The 16,135-nt window shown below is 30.3% G+C and overlaps 1 protein-coding gene across 3 annotated transcripts in view; it reads left to right on the forward strand.

Annotated features, from left to right (window-relative positions):
* The window catches only part of LOC134725679 (caspase recruitment domain-containing protein 14-like), a 55,325-nt gene extending 39,962 nt beyond the window's left edge, over nucleotides 1–15,363 (forward strand). For all 3 annotated transcript variants that reach the window (XM_063589694.1, XM_063589695.1, XM_063589693.1), the window contains exons 14-24: nucleotides 1,376–1,535; nucleotides 2,469–2,619; nucleotides 3,287–3,356; nucleotides 5,161–5,343; nucleotides 5,957–6,030; nucleotides 6,327–6,362; nucleotides 7,135–7,242; nucleotides 10,393–10,430; nucleotides 10,772–10,872; nucleotides 11,638–11,717; nucleotides 12,448–15,363. In XM_063589694.1, the coding sequence (XP_063445764.1) occupies nucleotides 1,376–1,535; nucleotides 2,469–2,619; nucleotides 3,287–3,356; nucleotides 5,161–5,343; nucleotides 5,957–6,030; nucleotides 6,327–6,362; nucleotides 7,135–7,242; nucleotides 10,393–10,430; nucleotides 10,772–10,872; nucleotides 11,638–11,717; nucleotides 12,448–12,815 (1,369 nt within the window). In that variant the 3' untranslated portion in view covers nucleotides 12,816–15,363. The remainder of the gene's footprint in view (nucleotides 1–1,375; nucleotides 1,536–2,468; nucleotides 2,620–3,286; nucleotides 3,357–5,160; nucleotides 5,344–5,956; nucleotides 6,031–6,326; nucleotides 6,363–7,134; nucleotides 7,243–10,392; nucleotides 10,431–10,771; nucleotides 10,873–11,637; nucleotides 11,718–12,447) is intronic.
* The last annotated feature ends 772 nt before the right edge of the window (nucleotides 15,364–16,135 follow it).

Genomic DNA, 16,135 nt, shown 5'->3' on the forward strand with positions numbered 1-16,135 from the left:
GTATACATAGTATTCATAGGTTTGATTTGCTTGTGTGATTTTTAGGTTATAATAATTGCATTTTCTGCTAGATTACATGGGTGTCCTTAGTATTAGTAAAAACAAAGAACTTAGACTTTTAGTTTACCAATTGACATTATTACCTAATCATGAATGTAAAGTCTCCAGGTATCAAATGGAGTTTGATATAGTATTATATAAGGTTTGATCTTTTATTACAAATTAAATTTTTGATGATGCAGGACTAATTATGGTCTATATTGGATAAACAGTAGAACTTTACAAGAATCTTTTAATGCTAATAATTCAAATCTTGTTAATTGATCAAGCATGATATATTACTACATATTTTGTATAATCTTCACTCTTCCAGTTTATGCTTGTATTTTAACGCAATTGGTACATCATATTCATTGCTTAAAATGCATTATATAACATACCTTACAGCCATCTAGCTATCTATGTGCAACTTTAATATATTTCTTAATAACAGTGATTCTAATGATTTCTGTATATTTAATAGTTGACTTATTATTTAAAGTGTATTGAATACATTGTGTAAATCCTAATGAATTACAGGTCTTAATGGTCATATTAAAGATCATAGCAATATTTCACAAATCTATAAATAGAATAAGAGTTTCATGAGCAAGTAACAAATTTAGTATCACCTGTTCTGTGTTAAATTCTGTCCTGCACAAGTAAATGTTTTCTTTGAAACCAGAAATGTATGGAGAGTTTTTCATATGGAAAAGATCACCAATGTTGACAAGCTTTGGAAACTGTTTTTCTGTGCTGTGATAGTTACAGAAATTTAGAGAGTTTTGTGTCATCTGTGGCCAACTTTGCCTTTTAATAGCAGAAAGATATGCCATGATTTGAAAAATCTGTAAACTCCATCAATATTAAGCAATACTATAATATATAACTTGGCTTATAGTTTTATCTGTCACTCTTCTATATGGATTGGGAATACATGAAAAGTGGCAATAAAAAAATTGTTGCAGTTTTCATTTTCACAGTTATTTATATGCGTCACCAAAAAAAAAAAAATCTTTCAAAAACTACATAATTATTTGGACTACCCTTATGACTGCAGCCATCCAGGAATTATGTCCAGCGCAATGTTAATGGTTTCATGGTGAAAATTCACTTTGAAAAAAAACTTTGATTTTTAAGAGAGCAAACATATATATAGCTAGCTCTTCTATAATTTTCTTTAGATTCAATGTCAAACATTTTAATTCTAGCAATGTCTTTGTATTTGTCAATTTTTTTTAAAGTATATATAGGAAGATGTGGTGTGAGTGCCAATGAGACAACTCTCCATCCAAATAACTATTTAAAAAAGTCCATGTTTTTTTATTTTACACAGATCTGGTAGTTATGAAGATACAAGAGAGAAATGGACGGTGAAAATGAAAATGCCACTGTTAGATAAAATTTCAATATGTGGGGGAAACTTTACTGGAATATTTGTAGAAAAGACTAAAAATAAGGAAAAAGTTCTAAAACCAGGAGATAAAATTGAATCTGTAAGTAAGCTAGTTTGGGTTTATCATAAATCATTATTGACATAATTTGATTTACCACTGACTAAATGTGCTCAGTAGAACCTGAGAAAAAAAATGAGGGGCTTAAATATTTTTATGGACAAGGTGAATGCAATTTATTGGCAAACCATAAAGTGGGATTATCATAACCTCTGGAATTGAAGGTCATGGTTTCAATCCCAAGTTTAAGGTGGTTTTCAACACTTTAACTAAAATTAATTTGGCTCGTTTAATTTTCATAAAATTTTGTCACAGTATTTACTTTGACCCTTTATCAAAAATATATATAAAAATTTCAAAAATTTTGAACCAACAGTCTTGTCAGAAAAATTACACTGGTTATATAGCAGTTTGACAAACACCAATTTTGATCATTGAGAAGCTTAATATTCCTTTTACAACACAACGTAATTAAAACGTTTAGCCGACTTTACAGAGTTATCTCCCTGTAGTGTTAGGTACCACCTTAAAAAAACAAAAGATTTAGAATTGGTACTGTGGATTCATTGATATTCCTTGGATACCAATTTTTGTGGATTTTGTGGATACAGGGGAACCAGGAATTTTAATATTAAACCAAATTGGCATTTTTCTGAAGGAATGTATGCAGACTGCCAAAACCACAAAATTAAATATCAATGAATATGTAAGTTTTAATCAAACCACGAAAATTGGTACCCACGAAAATAAATGAATCCACAATATTGTCTGGTTCCTTACTGAGCAGGATTTAGTGGTATTATATTTGATACACCCTTTGTAAATGGATGCAATGATATGATTACATCTATGAATAAAATTAATGAAGCTATTATTCCCTGAATTTTCATTTTGAGACCAATATAATTTCTGAATGTTTAATATTGTGTACATTAATACTTGATTTCATCTAAGAATTTTAAACAATATTTCCAGATGTGTAAAATAACAGAAGGCTATGAGCAACAAGATCGCACCTCTTTTGATGGTTTTACCCAAAGTCAGGCTAAAGAGAAACTTTCCTTTAAACACCATTCAGATGAAATGGAGGTGACATTCAGAAGAAGAAAAATCAATAACACTGCAGGTTAGTACATCTTTACATGCTAAAAAGGTGTTCTCATTTGTACATGTTAAAAAGGTGTTCTCATTTGTACAGTTAAAAAGGTGTTCTCATTTGTAAATGTACATGTTCAAAAGATGTTCTTGTTTGTACAGGTTAAAAAGGTGTCCTCCTTTGTACATCTTTACATTTTAAAGAGGTGTTCTGGTTTGTACATCTATATAAAAGAAAGAAGATGTGGTATGATTGCCAATGTTGCAACTGTCCACAAGAGACCAAAATGACACAGACATTAACAACTATAGGTCACCGTACGGCCTTCAACTATGAGCAAAGCCCATACCGCATAGTCAGCTATAAAAGGCCCCTATAGACTATTAACTGAGTTTATAATAACATGAACAACATGACAGTTACCATATGTGGAGCAAGATCTAACCCTTTCGGATCACATGAGATCACCCCCTATTTTTTGGTGGGGTTCGTGTTGCTAAGTCTTTAGTTTTATATGTTGTTCTTTATTAAATCTAGTTGACTCCACTGTATTTCTATCCCTGCTATAGGAAGCAAGAAAGGATGGGAGATCATTACCTTTTTATGAAAGTTAAATTGACTCTTGACTTAGGAGGTATGTTGTTCAAGTTTGGCTGATAGATTTCAATGGTTTTTTTTTTATTTGTATATTTTCCAGAATTTGATTGTGCAAAGCTTTGGATGGCAGATGCAAAGAATTCAAAAAGAGGAGACTATTTCTATGTCAGGTAAAAATATTTAAAAAAGATGACAATATGTCAAAGTTAAACTATATTTAATATTAATTAACATGTATAAATTGGTCTTACTGCTAAAGAAACATGAACAGTTATGATCTATAAATGTTATTGAATATTAGTTTTTGATTTGAAACAGAGGTATAGTTAATAGACAATAAGACCCAATGGTGGCCTTTGGCTGTTTTCTTTTTTTTGTTGGGTTGTTGTCCCTTTGACACATTCATCATTTCCATTCTCAATTTTAACAAACATTTATTATAGAATGGTGAATTTCAGGGAGATGGGGAAAAGAATTTACCTCTTTTGTGTTGTCTATTCCAAGATATTTTCAGCTGAAACACAAAAGGCCTTCAAACTCAGTGGCGGATCCAGAAATTTTCATAAGTGGGGGCCCACTGACTGACCTAAGAGGGGGCCCACTCCAGTCACGCTTAAGTGGTTCCCTATATAAGCAACCAAATTTTTTCCCCAAAAGGGGGGCCCCCTGACCCCACCTAAATCCGCCTCTGAAACTTCACGTAGATATTTGCCCATAGGCATCCAACTTTACTGATGAAATTGTTTGATCAAACTAAGTTCCAATAATTTGGTTTTGTTCCATCAATTCTTCCAATTTCCAACCAAATGATTTTACAGAATGTTTCATTGTTTGCAAAATATATTTATATTATTAAATTTTATGCAGACGATGCTCCTTATTTCTAGACTTTAAAACTTTAGCACCCCTGCCACTTTTATTCCTACAAATAGGAAGTGTACCTGTTTAATGGAAAGTGACCTATCAATATTTGTATGCAAATGATTAAAGTCTGTCTACTTTTGACAGATTTAATGGATTTTAGATGAAGTTTTATCGTTGAAAAAGACTATAGATGCAAAAGACCACTTTTGAGTTTGTCCTTTAACGAAAAAAACTCATCAATTATGAACGCCTTTATGATGTCATTTAACAGATAGAGGGGATCTCCTGTATCTCTGCACTATTAACATTCACCAAGTTGCTTCGTGATCGTCATTGTGCAGGATAAACTAGAAATGATGTTTGTTCTGTATCTACTTAATCACTATTACCTAATGATAGCATTGCTGATTGTAAATTATGAGAATTCAATTTTCTGAATAATTTATGCAATATAGCAACATAGACAATGCTCCTTTGTTGATGTTCACTAAAACAAAAATTTGTAACGGAAATGCATTGAACTCCAAGTTTGTCTATTATAGAATGTTAGCCCTTTAAGTCAAGGAATGGTCATATATTCTTAACACTTTATTACAATGTCCTATGGTCATTATATTATGATAAATTCACTTTGAAAATGCTAGAATTATGTGAATTTTGACCTTGCAAGGATCCTATATATTAATATGAGTGCACAAGCTGAAATGTCTCCTTTGCTTTACTTATAATTGAATTTATGTTGAAAGTTTGTCATATGAAGGTTTTAATACAAGTCACACATAAAATTACAATTATCAATGTTCTATGAAAATGAGGTCAGGGTCAGACAGACAGACAAAATTACCTTACAATCATTCCATGCACCAAATACAGTGGTCCTATCACCAAGGATTTGTATAGTGAATATACCAAGGGTTTTTATATTGACTATACAAATCCTTGCTATCACTTACAGAATTTAAACCACAAAAATTGTAACAATATGTAGATGCCTTCACATGATAATGTCTAAATTGAATTCTCTGAAATATAGAATTCTTCCTGGTTGCCTTTGTTTCTTTATTGGCCAATGTTTTGAAGTTATGATGATACCTTATTTTAACTTTTCAGAGCTAACAGTCCATACAATCCAGATGGAGCCCCAGGCTTACCTAAACACAAGATACAAACTGGTGACATATACCTAGTACAAGACACTTGTCCTCTTACTGCTGGGGAATGGCAGGCTCTGAAGTTTGACAAGAAACGTGGTGACTGGGGACCACTTTGTCAGGCTATACCAGACAGTAATCAGTAAGTGATTAATCTGTAGTCAGTAAGTAGTCAGTTGATACAAGACACTTGTCCTCTTACTGCTGGGGAGTGGCAGGCTCTGAAGTTTGACAAGAAACGTGGTGACTGGGGACCGCTTTGTCAGGCTATACCAGATAGTAATCAGTAAGTGATTAATCTTTAGTCAGTGAGTAGTCAGTTTATACAAGACACTTGTCCTTTTACTGCTGGGGAATCACATGCACTGAAGTTTATATTACATGGTAATCAGCAAGTGGTCAGTCTTTACAGTATAGTGATATGTTAATAGTCAGTCTATACTATATGGTTATCAGCAAATAGTCATCTATACTATATTGTTATCAGCAAGTAGTCAGTCTATATTATATGGCAGTCAGTCTATATTATATGATAATCAGCAAATAATCAGTCTGTATCAGATAAATATTCTTCTTTTTTATATTTTTTCACTGACTGTTGTGAAATTTTATGAATGTGAAGAAAGTGTTTAGTTCATCATATGAAAAATACAAATATTGAATAAAATTTAAAACATATTTTGATAACTTTTTGCTTTATACCTCAAACAAAAGTAGTGTTGTAACAGATTTATCAGCATAGGTATTTTTTTCAGTTCAAGGAGACAGCTGGTGATAAATAGACAACAATCTTCTGATCAAAAACAAGGAAGACATAGAGCATTTAAAAGTAAGTAGTAATTGCACAGATGTCAATGATATGAGGTATAGGGTAAACAACATCTATAAAACACAGAAAATCTGGATCATAAGCAATCGGAACATAAACATTTAACATAATTAATATTTCTCACTGCAACACTTTTGTTCTTATGGAGATTTTAGTCATTAGATGGTCCCCCGTTTTAGCTTTGTATTGGTTTGGTTAATACTCTACTGTCAAACCAGAAGGATAATTTTATTTTAACTGTTATATTACTCATTTGATTTTGATGTCAAGTACAAATATCTTTTGTTTTTTTACAGAGAGAAGTTTATACACCAATGTGTTCCCAATGAAAGGTATGTTTAAAGAGAAAACTGTACACAAATATGTTTCAAATGAAATGTGATTATTAAACCAAATTTGTATGAAATATGTCCACAATGAAAGTTTAGTTTATAATTAAATTGTAGGCCAGTGAGTTCTCAGTGGTAAATTAATCTATTGATAAAATTCCACAGAAAAAGTGAGTTCAAATGAAAAATTGTAAATCCATGTGTTTCCTCAGCTTAAAGAATAACTTGTTTACAAATGTGTTTCTACTTAAGAGAGTAAACTTAGAGAGAATGTGAGAGGATATAATGCAAGGCAATTTTTTACCATGTTAAAATAATAATAAAAAAGTGTCTTAATTTAAGGTGGTACATAACACTACAGGGAGATAACTCTGTAAAATCAGCTAAACATTTTAATTACGTTGTGTTGTTAAGGGAATATTAAGCTTCTCAATGATCAAAATAAGTGTTTGTCAAACTGCTATATAACCAGTGTAATTTTTCTGATAGAACGGTTTGTTCAAATTTTTTTAAATTTTTTATATTTTTGTCAAAGGGTCAAAGTAAAACATAATTAAGAGGTATAAGTTTATTCTCTGTTAGTAATCATTTTATTCAAAATATGCACTCAAATGTATATAATTTGGGAAATATAATGAAAAGTTAAAAAAAAAACAAAAAAAAAGCATCATGAAATTGAGGGAATTTAAGATTTTGTCGCATGTTCATGGATCACACACCCATTGTTAAACATTATGACACTTACATCAGTGTAATTACTCTGTCTATATTGTAGCTACCAGTAAATTACCAGTATGGATGGTAGGTCCTCAGGATGTTGTGTTAGCCATTCAGAACCTCATGTGTCAGCATTATCCTGCAGAGTTTGTAACAGCACAAACAGGTCAGTTCTCACTCCTTATCTTATCCATCTAGTTCCCGAGATCACTTTGTGTTGCTTAGTCTTTACTTTTCTATGTTGTGTCTTATGTACTATTATTTGTCTGTTTGTCTTTTTTTCTTTTTTAGCCATGGCATTGTCAGTTTATTTTCGATCTATGAGTTTGCTGTCCCTCTGGTTATCTTTCGCCCATCTTTGATCAGGAGATTTTTTATGATTGCTGAATTAAGAAGATGACTATCCACCATAGATAGTTTGGTTGTACAATGTATTATAAAATTGTATTTTCTACCAAAATTAAATAATTTCACATTCATTCTGCTAAAATGCACCACATTAATTTCAAATAAGATGACCATTCAATTTAGATGGGACACAAGGATTTTATTATGGTAAGCTTGAAAACAAAATTTTGCTTAAGACATGATTTAAATGAATTCATTGCCCCTCAAAATACAGGAAATGCAGGTAAGCAAAAAAAAATTAAATATCTGGTCTTTCTGTTGTTTGAAATAGATAAGCCTACCAACCAACAAGTAAAAAAAATCAAATCGTCCTTCCAAAGTTATTTGTTATAGAATACTGTTCATTCAAAAATTAATGTGTGATTTTATTATTGTGATTTAAAAAAATGGAAAAAAATGTGAGATGAATTATTGCGAATGAAGGGGAATCTGTATACATTTATATGTATCAGATATCAAAATGCAAGTTCTTATTATTGCGATACTCACCTAGTCACATTATTTACATTAATTAAAACCTTGCAATAATTTCTGAATTTACAGTATCAATCTGTAATCAACAATAGATCAGCATGGCTTGAGTTAATCACTATGTTATAATAAATTATTAATACTTATCACTACAGTTCAGGTAAGCAGGAAAAGTAAGTATACCATAATTCATTTGAGGTCAAGGTGGAATAAAGTCACTTTTGGTATCAGGTTAGCCATAATAAGTTATTACTACAGATATGTAGCATGATAGGTCATTGTTAGTCACTTTAGATCATGATTGAATTATAAGTTGAATAGGTCATTGTTAGTCACTGTAGATCATCATAGAATTGTAAGTTGAATAGTTCACTGTAAGTCACATTAGATCATGATTGAATTATAAGTTGAATAGGTCATTGTTAGTCACTGTAAATCATGATAGATTTGAAAGTTGAATAGTTCATTGTTAGTCACTTCAGATCAAGATTGAATGATAAGTTGAATAGGTTATTGTAAGTCACTGTAGATCATGATTGAATTATAAGTTGAATAGTTCATTGTTAGTCACTTTAAATCATGATTGAATTATAAGTTGAATAGGTCATTGTTAGTCACTATAGATCATGATTGAATTATAAGTTGAATAGTTCATTGTTAGTCACTGAAGATGTTGATTGAACTATAAGTTGAATAGTTCATTGTTATTCACTTTAAATCATGATTGAATTATAAGTTGAATAGTTCATTGTTAGTCACTTTAAATCATGATTGAATTATAAGTTGAATAGGTCATTGTTAGTCACTATAGATCATGATTGAATTATAAGTTGAATAGTTCATTGTTAGTCACTTTAAATCATGATTGAATTATAAGTTGCATAGGTCATTGTTAGTCACTATAGATCATGATTGAATTATAAGTTGAATAGTTCATTGTTAGTCACTATAGATCATGATTGAATACATGTGTAGTTCATTGTTAGTCAATGTAGATCATGATTGATTTGTAAGTTGAATAGTTCATTATTTGTCACTGTAGATAGTGATTGAATTATAAGTTGAATAGGTCATTGTTATTCATTTAAGATCATGATCGAATTGTAAGCTTAATAGGTCATTATAAGTCACTGTAGATTGTGATAAATGATAAGGTTAGTCACTGTAGGTCATGATTGAATAGTAAGTTGAATAGTTCATTGTTAGTCACTTTAGATCATGATTGAATTATAAGTTAAATAGGTCATTGTTAGTCACTTTAGATCATGATTGAATTATAAGTTAAATAGGTCATTGTTAGTCACTTTAGATCATGATTGAATTATAAGTTAAATAGGTCATTGTTAGTCACTTTAGATCATGATTGAATTATAAGTTAAATAAGTCATTGTTAGTCACTTTAAATCATTATAGAATGAGAAGTTGAATAGGTCATTGTTAGTCACTTTATGTTATGATAAAATGAGAAGTTGAATACTTCATTGTTAAACACTTTAGATCATGATTGAATTATAGATGAATAGGTCTTTTTAGTCACTGTAGATCTTGATAGATTTGTAAATTGAATAGTTCATTGTTAGTCAAATTAGACCATGAAAAAATTGTAAGTTGAATAGGTCATTGATGGGCAATAGCAAATCAGGAATACCAAAAATTCGTGTTAACACAATTGGAAGAATATCTCCAGAGAATTTTGCAACAAACATGGGAAAATATGAAGTCTTCTCAAATTCAATCTATTCAAAAAAATGAATTATTACAGAAGAGTGTCCACCATGCACTTGCACTGCACTATCATTAGAATAGTAGAATAGAATGATATACAAATGGATGAAAATTATATGTAACAGTTATACAAATATAAATATAATATATATTCACCATAGTATACTAATTACAAATTATATCACTACAATATAATGGTTATTACAGTGAGGTTGAATTCTCTGTCATTTATTCATCATACACACCAACACTTAACACTTTCCTTACTGAATTGTTTTTTTCCGTGACGTTGTGTGACCTGATAAAATTTCTGCGCGCAGTTTGCCTGGCCTGAATTAATTTGACGTGTGAATGGGAAAAAAATGACGTTTTAGAAAAAACGTGTGTATCTTTGTTGTTTCTCATCAAATCGGTTTCAAACTCGATATTGTTACACTTAAGTATGAAAGGAGTGTTGCAATATAAATAAATTTACATGACAAAACTACTTTTGATTTTCAGGTATAGAGATGTAATTTTTTCTGAGATACATGCTTGTGACCATCCAGTCATCCTATGTTCAGTACTTCAGTACTTTGATTTGAACTATTCTTGTTTTATTGGACGATTTCAGACATTTTGCTCTATGAAACTTTCAACAAGTAATTGCAAGTTATCTTATTGTTTTATTGTTTAGGTTTTTTGTTAAACATTTTCTGTATTTAAATTACAGGTAATTTCCAGCAGGTGATGTCTGGAGTCAGGATGCAGGTAAGGCTCTGATCAATTTTATATCAAATTGTTTGTCTTGTGTATTTTATCAAGTTTAAGATAGTAACTATAACCTTCTAGCAAATCAGAAAAGCATTGACAAATTTTGGTCTGGACGTGTAGTAGATGATGACTGATGGCTTCTTTTTAATTCAGCAAGTTTTACGATAGTAATTTACGTTTTAAGTTGTTCCAATATATATGTATATGTATAATCATACATGTTTTAAATTATAAAAGTTTTGTTTTTAGAGGAATCATGTTTTATGCAATGTTGGTGCTATTTTTTTTAATTTCATGATTGTTTATTCATTAAAAAATCAATTATTTGCCTATTTCAGGATAAACATGTTTTAATGCACATTAATACCCAGTCATCAACAGACAGGATAGGAATACTGCTGTTATTTAGTATCCTCAACACAGACAAACAGAAACTAAGGTCAGTAAAAAATAACACCTAGCAAAAAATATTTAGAAATGTATTACCTGTCCTTTTCGGAAACTTGGGTTAACAAATAAATATCCATTCAATATGTGATATAGAAAAAAAGATGAGTAAATAAAGGGAGAAAAATATTTTATAGGCAATGTTTGATATTTGAAAATTTTACTTCATTTGACCCTTCAAAGCATTTTTCTTCAGATTGAAAAAAAGAATTTTGACCAAAATGGTCCCTCACATTTTCAGATATACATGTATAGTTATCAAAGGTACCAGGGTTATGATTTATTACGCCAGACGCATGTTTCGTCTACTTAAGACTCATCAGTGAAGCTCAGATAAAAATAGTCATATACTATATATAACTTATTATTTACATAACAATTCTAAGAAATCTGTAGACTTTTAAAATATCATAAGCAATTGAGCATTCATTGAAGGATTAGACTTTAGATAATTTATGTGTTCATCTGGTTTTTCAGAATTAAAAAAAAACTGGTTTTTCAGAATTAAAAAAAACTGTTTTTTCAGAATTAAAAAAAAACTGGTTTTTCAGAATTAAAAAAATAAAATTGTTAAAAGTTAATCTTTTAATAATGACATAATTTCTGAACTCATTTAGTTGAATATTTTATTTACAAAAGTTAAGTCAAAATAATAAAGAGGAAACAAACAGATGTGTATTAAAATTATATTGTGAGACCAAAGAATAAAAACATTTCTATAGTTCTATATTAGATTTGTATATTATTCATTTTTCAGTGAAATTTTAAAGAAGACTGTGAATCCTGATGCTACGACAATTAATGAAGAAATATTGAGACAACAAGGATTAGAAATAGGTAATCATTTTACTTAAAACTAGAAAATCCTATATCAGCATGACCAGCAAGTGATACTGTTATAAATGTATAAATTATGAACTTTGAACCACTTGTCTAATTTGAACAAGTCTTTTCTGAATGTTTGATATTTTTGTCACAGTTCAATTATTGTGGAATTATTTATTTTTGTTATTTTCAATTTTTATGGATGGAGGAAAATTTGCATTTTCATGGATATTTGATATCATATTAACGGAGATTGAATGTTTTTTTCTAAGATATATATATCTGCATACAAAGCATGCACTCAGCACATTTTTCCTTACATGAATGCATTATCATAAATCGATAAGACCCCTATAATACTTTAACTGATATATTATATGTAATATCTTTTAAATTTGATTCTTTTATTTTAATGCTCTACTTATGAGCATTATGTTTTTCAGCCTGCACCTCTGTTGGTTTGTTCTTTCATTTGTTTGTCTGTCTGTCCTGTTTCAGGTTAAAGTTTTTGGTTTTGATGAAGTTGAAGTCCAATCAACTTGAAACTTAATGCACATGTTCACATGATATGATCTTTCTAATTTTAATGCCAAATTAGAGTTTTTACCCTAATTTCTTGGTCCACTAAACATAGAAAATGATAGTTTAAGAAACAGAGTAAGGCAACCATGTACTATACATAGGCACATTCTTGTTATATTATACCACTTGTCTAATTTGGAAAACTATCTTTTCATTTTAGGAGAAGTAAAAATTCCTTGTAATTCTGTAAAAGATGAATCAACTCTAGTAGATACAGTATATAACAAAATAAACAGCATGCAAAAACAAATTCTGTGGTTGTGTGAAAATAGATTGAGGAAATATAAGCCTGACGTTCTTAGTGACTACAAGTGTTTCTTCACAGAGAGTAATGTCACCATGGCATACTCAAGGTTTAACTCATCACAAGATGAGCAGTCAAATACAGGGCAAGAAGTTATGTCAAATGCTGGACAGGAAACCAGTTCAAATACTGGTAAAGAAGAACCACTACGAGTAAGGAAAGAGAGTATAGCATTAGACAGGGATGTTTGTAATTCATGGGCTGGAGAAGAAGATCATTGCTGAGTTTTAAAAAATCTTAAAATTGTTGAGTTTATACTGAAACTAACTGTGATACATTGACAGTGTATAAAACTATAGGAGTATCTTTCAGTCTACTGCCTTAAGGTGACAAACATTGAATATCTATGAAATAAAATGTTACATCTACATTGACATTCACTGAATATGTGACAAAAATGTATGATGACTTGAGCTGGCTTTGACACATGGTCAACAAATAAGAATATATTACTCACAGTGTATATTATCTTTTTCTTTGATAATTTAAAAGAAAGGATCCTATAAATTATTATAAGAACAAATGAGATTTTGTATATGTTGTGTGAAATTTAGTAAGAAGTTTTCTTTTAACAGCATTTTGTACAGAAAAAAAAGATTTTTTATAACCATATTCAATTCAGGATTATGATCCATTCAAGTATTTATAATTTTGGTACTTGCACATTAAAAAGTTCTCAAACCTATAAGCCATCCATTATTCACTCACTATTATCACTTGAAAACTTGAAAAAAACAAAAAAAACATTTTTTGTTATTTAAAAGTTTCATCTTTCTTTAAATTTTGTTTTGACCTATATATAATTATAAAAAAGCATTATTTATACAAATTTTTGATTTATGCAGGAAATTCAATTTAAAAGTATTCAAAATTTACTCCCTTTTGAAGAATTTTTAGCATGGGTCATATTTCTATCACATAAAGATAATTTGTTTTGAATATGGTTTTAAAAAACTGCCTGCTACACATTGTATAATAATATTATTATTGTAGCTTATTTAGTGTAATCTCAAACTTAGCTATGCTGTTAAAAACATGATGAAAAAATGTATTTGAGTAATTTTGAGTGATGATTAATCTTGCCAAAAAGAATGTATACCTCATCTAAGTAGACCATCATCTTCTAACTAGATGACTTAATATTATATTCAGGTAATAGCTTACAAAACTTGTTAGCATTTAGTTTAAAGATTATCCTCTTCATCATTTGCCAAAATATTTTAATCATTATTTCTCATATAGGGCTGCAGGAAACATCATATAATGATGTTTCATATGGAGAATAGGGCTGTAGGAAACATCATATAATGATATGTTTCATACGGAGAATAGGGCTGTTGGAAACATCATAGAATGATACACTTCTTGTAGAAAATAGGGCTGTTAGAAACATCATATACACATATTCATTATCATCTTATACAGAGGCTCCAACCTGATATTATTATTGTTTCATTACACAGGGAGAAAGGAAGACATTTGCAATCTCTATTTTATATTATGAATCTCCTATTCTTATTAGATGTGTTAAATTTTTACATAGAACTCCCAGATAAACAATGTAATACATAGTTATGGAGACTTTAAGTGCTCATAATCATCATGCACATTAGGTTTTTATTCATTATAGAGTAAACATCTCATTATAACTTACATTATAATTATTATAAGTATGAAGCATTACTTTTATAAAAAGCTAGTCATAGTAACGTCCCACTTTGTTATCTATACAATAATCACTCCCTGTGTATTTCCATATAGACATCCATAAAGTAATTGATCACACCATTTATATTTCCATACAGACATCCATAAAGTAATAGGTCACACCATTTATATTTCCATACAGACATCCATAAAGTAATTGGTCACACCATTTATATTTCCATACAGATATCCATAAAGTAATTAATCACACCATTTATATTTCCATACAGACATCCATAAAGTAATTTTAATTCACATATAAACTTGTGTGTTTTCAAAGTTTACATATTTCATAAAATATTGTGATATAAAAAAGAAGATGTGGTTTGAATGCCAATGAGACAACTATCCACAGAAGACCAAAATGACACAAACATTAACAATTATTGGTCACCGTACAGCCTTCAACAATTAGCAAAGCCCATACTGCATAGTCGGCTATAACTTTCTTTTAACTTTTAACTGCCTTAGTGGTCTAATAGTAGCATGCTCGCTTAGATTTAGGGAGATTTTTGGTTTAATCCCCAGATGAATCAAACCAAATACTAGAAAATAGTTATTTCATGCTATTCTTCTAAGCACGAGGCATTAATGAGTAGGAGCAAAAAAGTTGCAGTCAGATTCATGTACCTGGGGAAGGTGGCATGTCTACTGTTTTCTTGCGAAAATACCTCAAACATCCAGCTCAGTAAAAAACAAAGTATATTCATATTACATAAACATGTACTGGTTCTAAATATGCTTTAAATTTGCTGCTTGACTTTAAAACAACCATCCTGTATTTAATTTTATTTTCTTTTATTACCTACAAAAAATAGAGATTTCTCCTTTGAGTTTTTTTCCCCAAGACCTAGTCTTACAAAAAGTGAGGCAAGATTAAAATGAAGTAAATAATCTTCCTTTTAACAGTTGTTTAAAGAAAAGGTTTTGAATTATACTTCATTGTCTTTATGTTTTTTTTAAATAATGCAATTATATTAATTAGTTTTTTGTCGAGCCTGCGACTTTTGTCGCAGAAAGCTCGACATAGGGATAGTGATCGGGCGGCGGCGGTGTTAACTCTCTTCTTAAAAGCTTTATATTTTAGAAGGTGGAAGACCTGGATGCTTAGTGGATGCCTCATGTTACGAAGTTTCCGTCAGTCAGATGTCCTTGACCTCATTGTCATGGTTCAGTGACTACTTGAAAAAAAAGTTAAAATTTTTTGTAATGTTAAATTCTTTCTTATTATAAGTAATAGGATAACTATATTTGATATGTGCGTACCTTGCAAGGACCTCATACCCGTCAGACAGTTTTCACTTGACCTCGACCTCATTTCATGGATCAGTGAACAAGGTTAAGTTTTGGTGGTCAAGTCCATATCCCAGATACTATAAGCAGTAGGTCTAGTATATTCGGTGTATGGAAGCATTGTAAGGTGTACATGTCCAACTGGCAGGTGTTATCTGACCTTGACCTCATTTTCATGGTTCAGTGGTTATAGTTAAGTTTTTGTGTTTTGGTCTGTTTTTCTTATACTGTATGCAATAGGTCTACTATATTTGGTGTATGGAAATATTGTAAGGTGTACATGTCTAGCTGGCAGGTGTCATCTGACCTTGACCTCATTTTCATGGTTCAATGGTCAAAGTTAAGTTTTTTTAGTTATGGTCTTTTTTTCTAATACTATATGCAATATGTTAACTTTATTTGGTGTATGGAAATATTTTATGATCTATATGTCAGTCGCGCAGGTTTTATTTGACCTTGACCTCATTTTCATGGTTCATTGCTCAGTGTTAAGTTTGAGTGTTTTAGTCTGTTTTTCTTAAACTATAAGCGATAGCAATGAATA

This window comes from Mytilus trossulus, chromosome 7 (assembly GCF_036588685.1).
Source record: "Mytilus trossulus isolate FHL-02 chromosome 7, PNRI_Mtr1.1.1.hap1, whole genome shotgun sequence".
Taxonomy (NCBI): Eukaryota; Metazoa; Mollusca; class Bivalvia; order Mytilida; family Mytilidae; genus Mytilus; species Mytilus trossulus.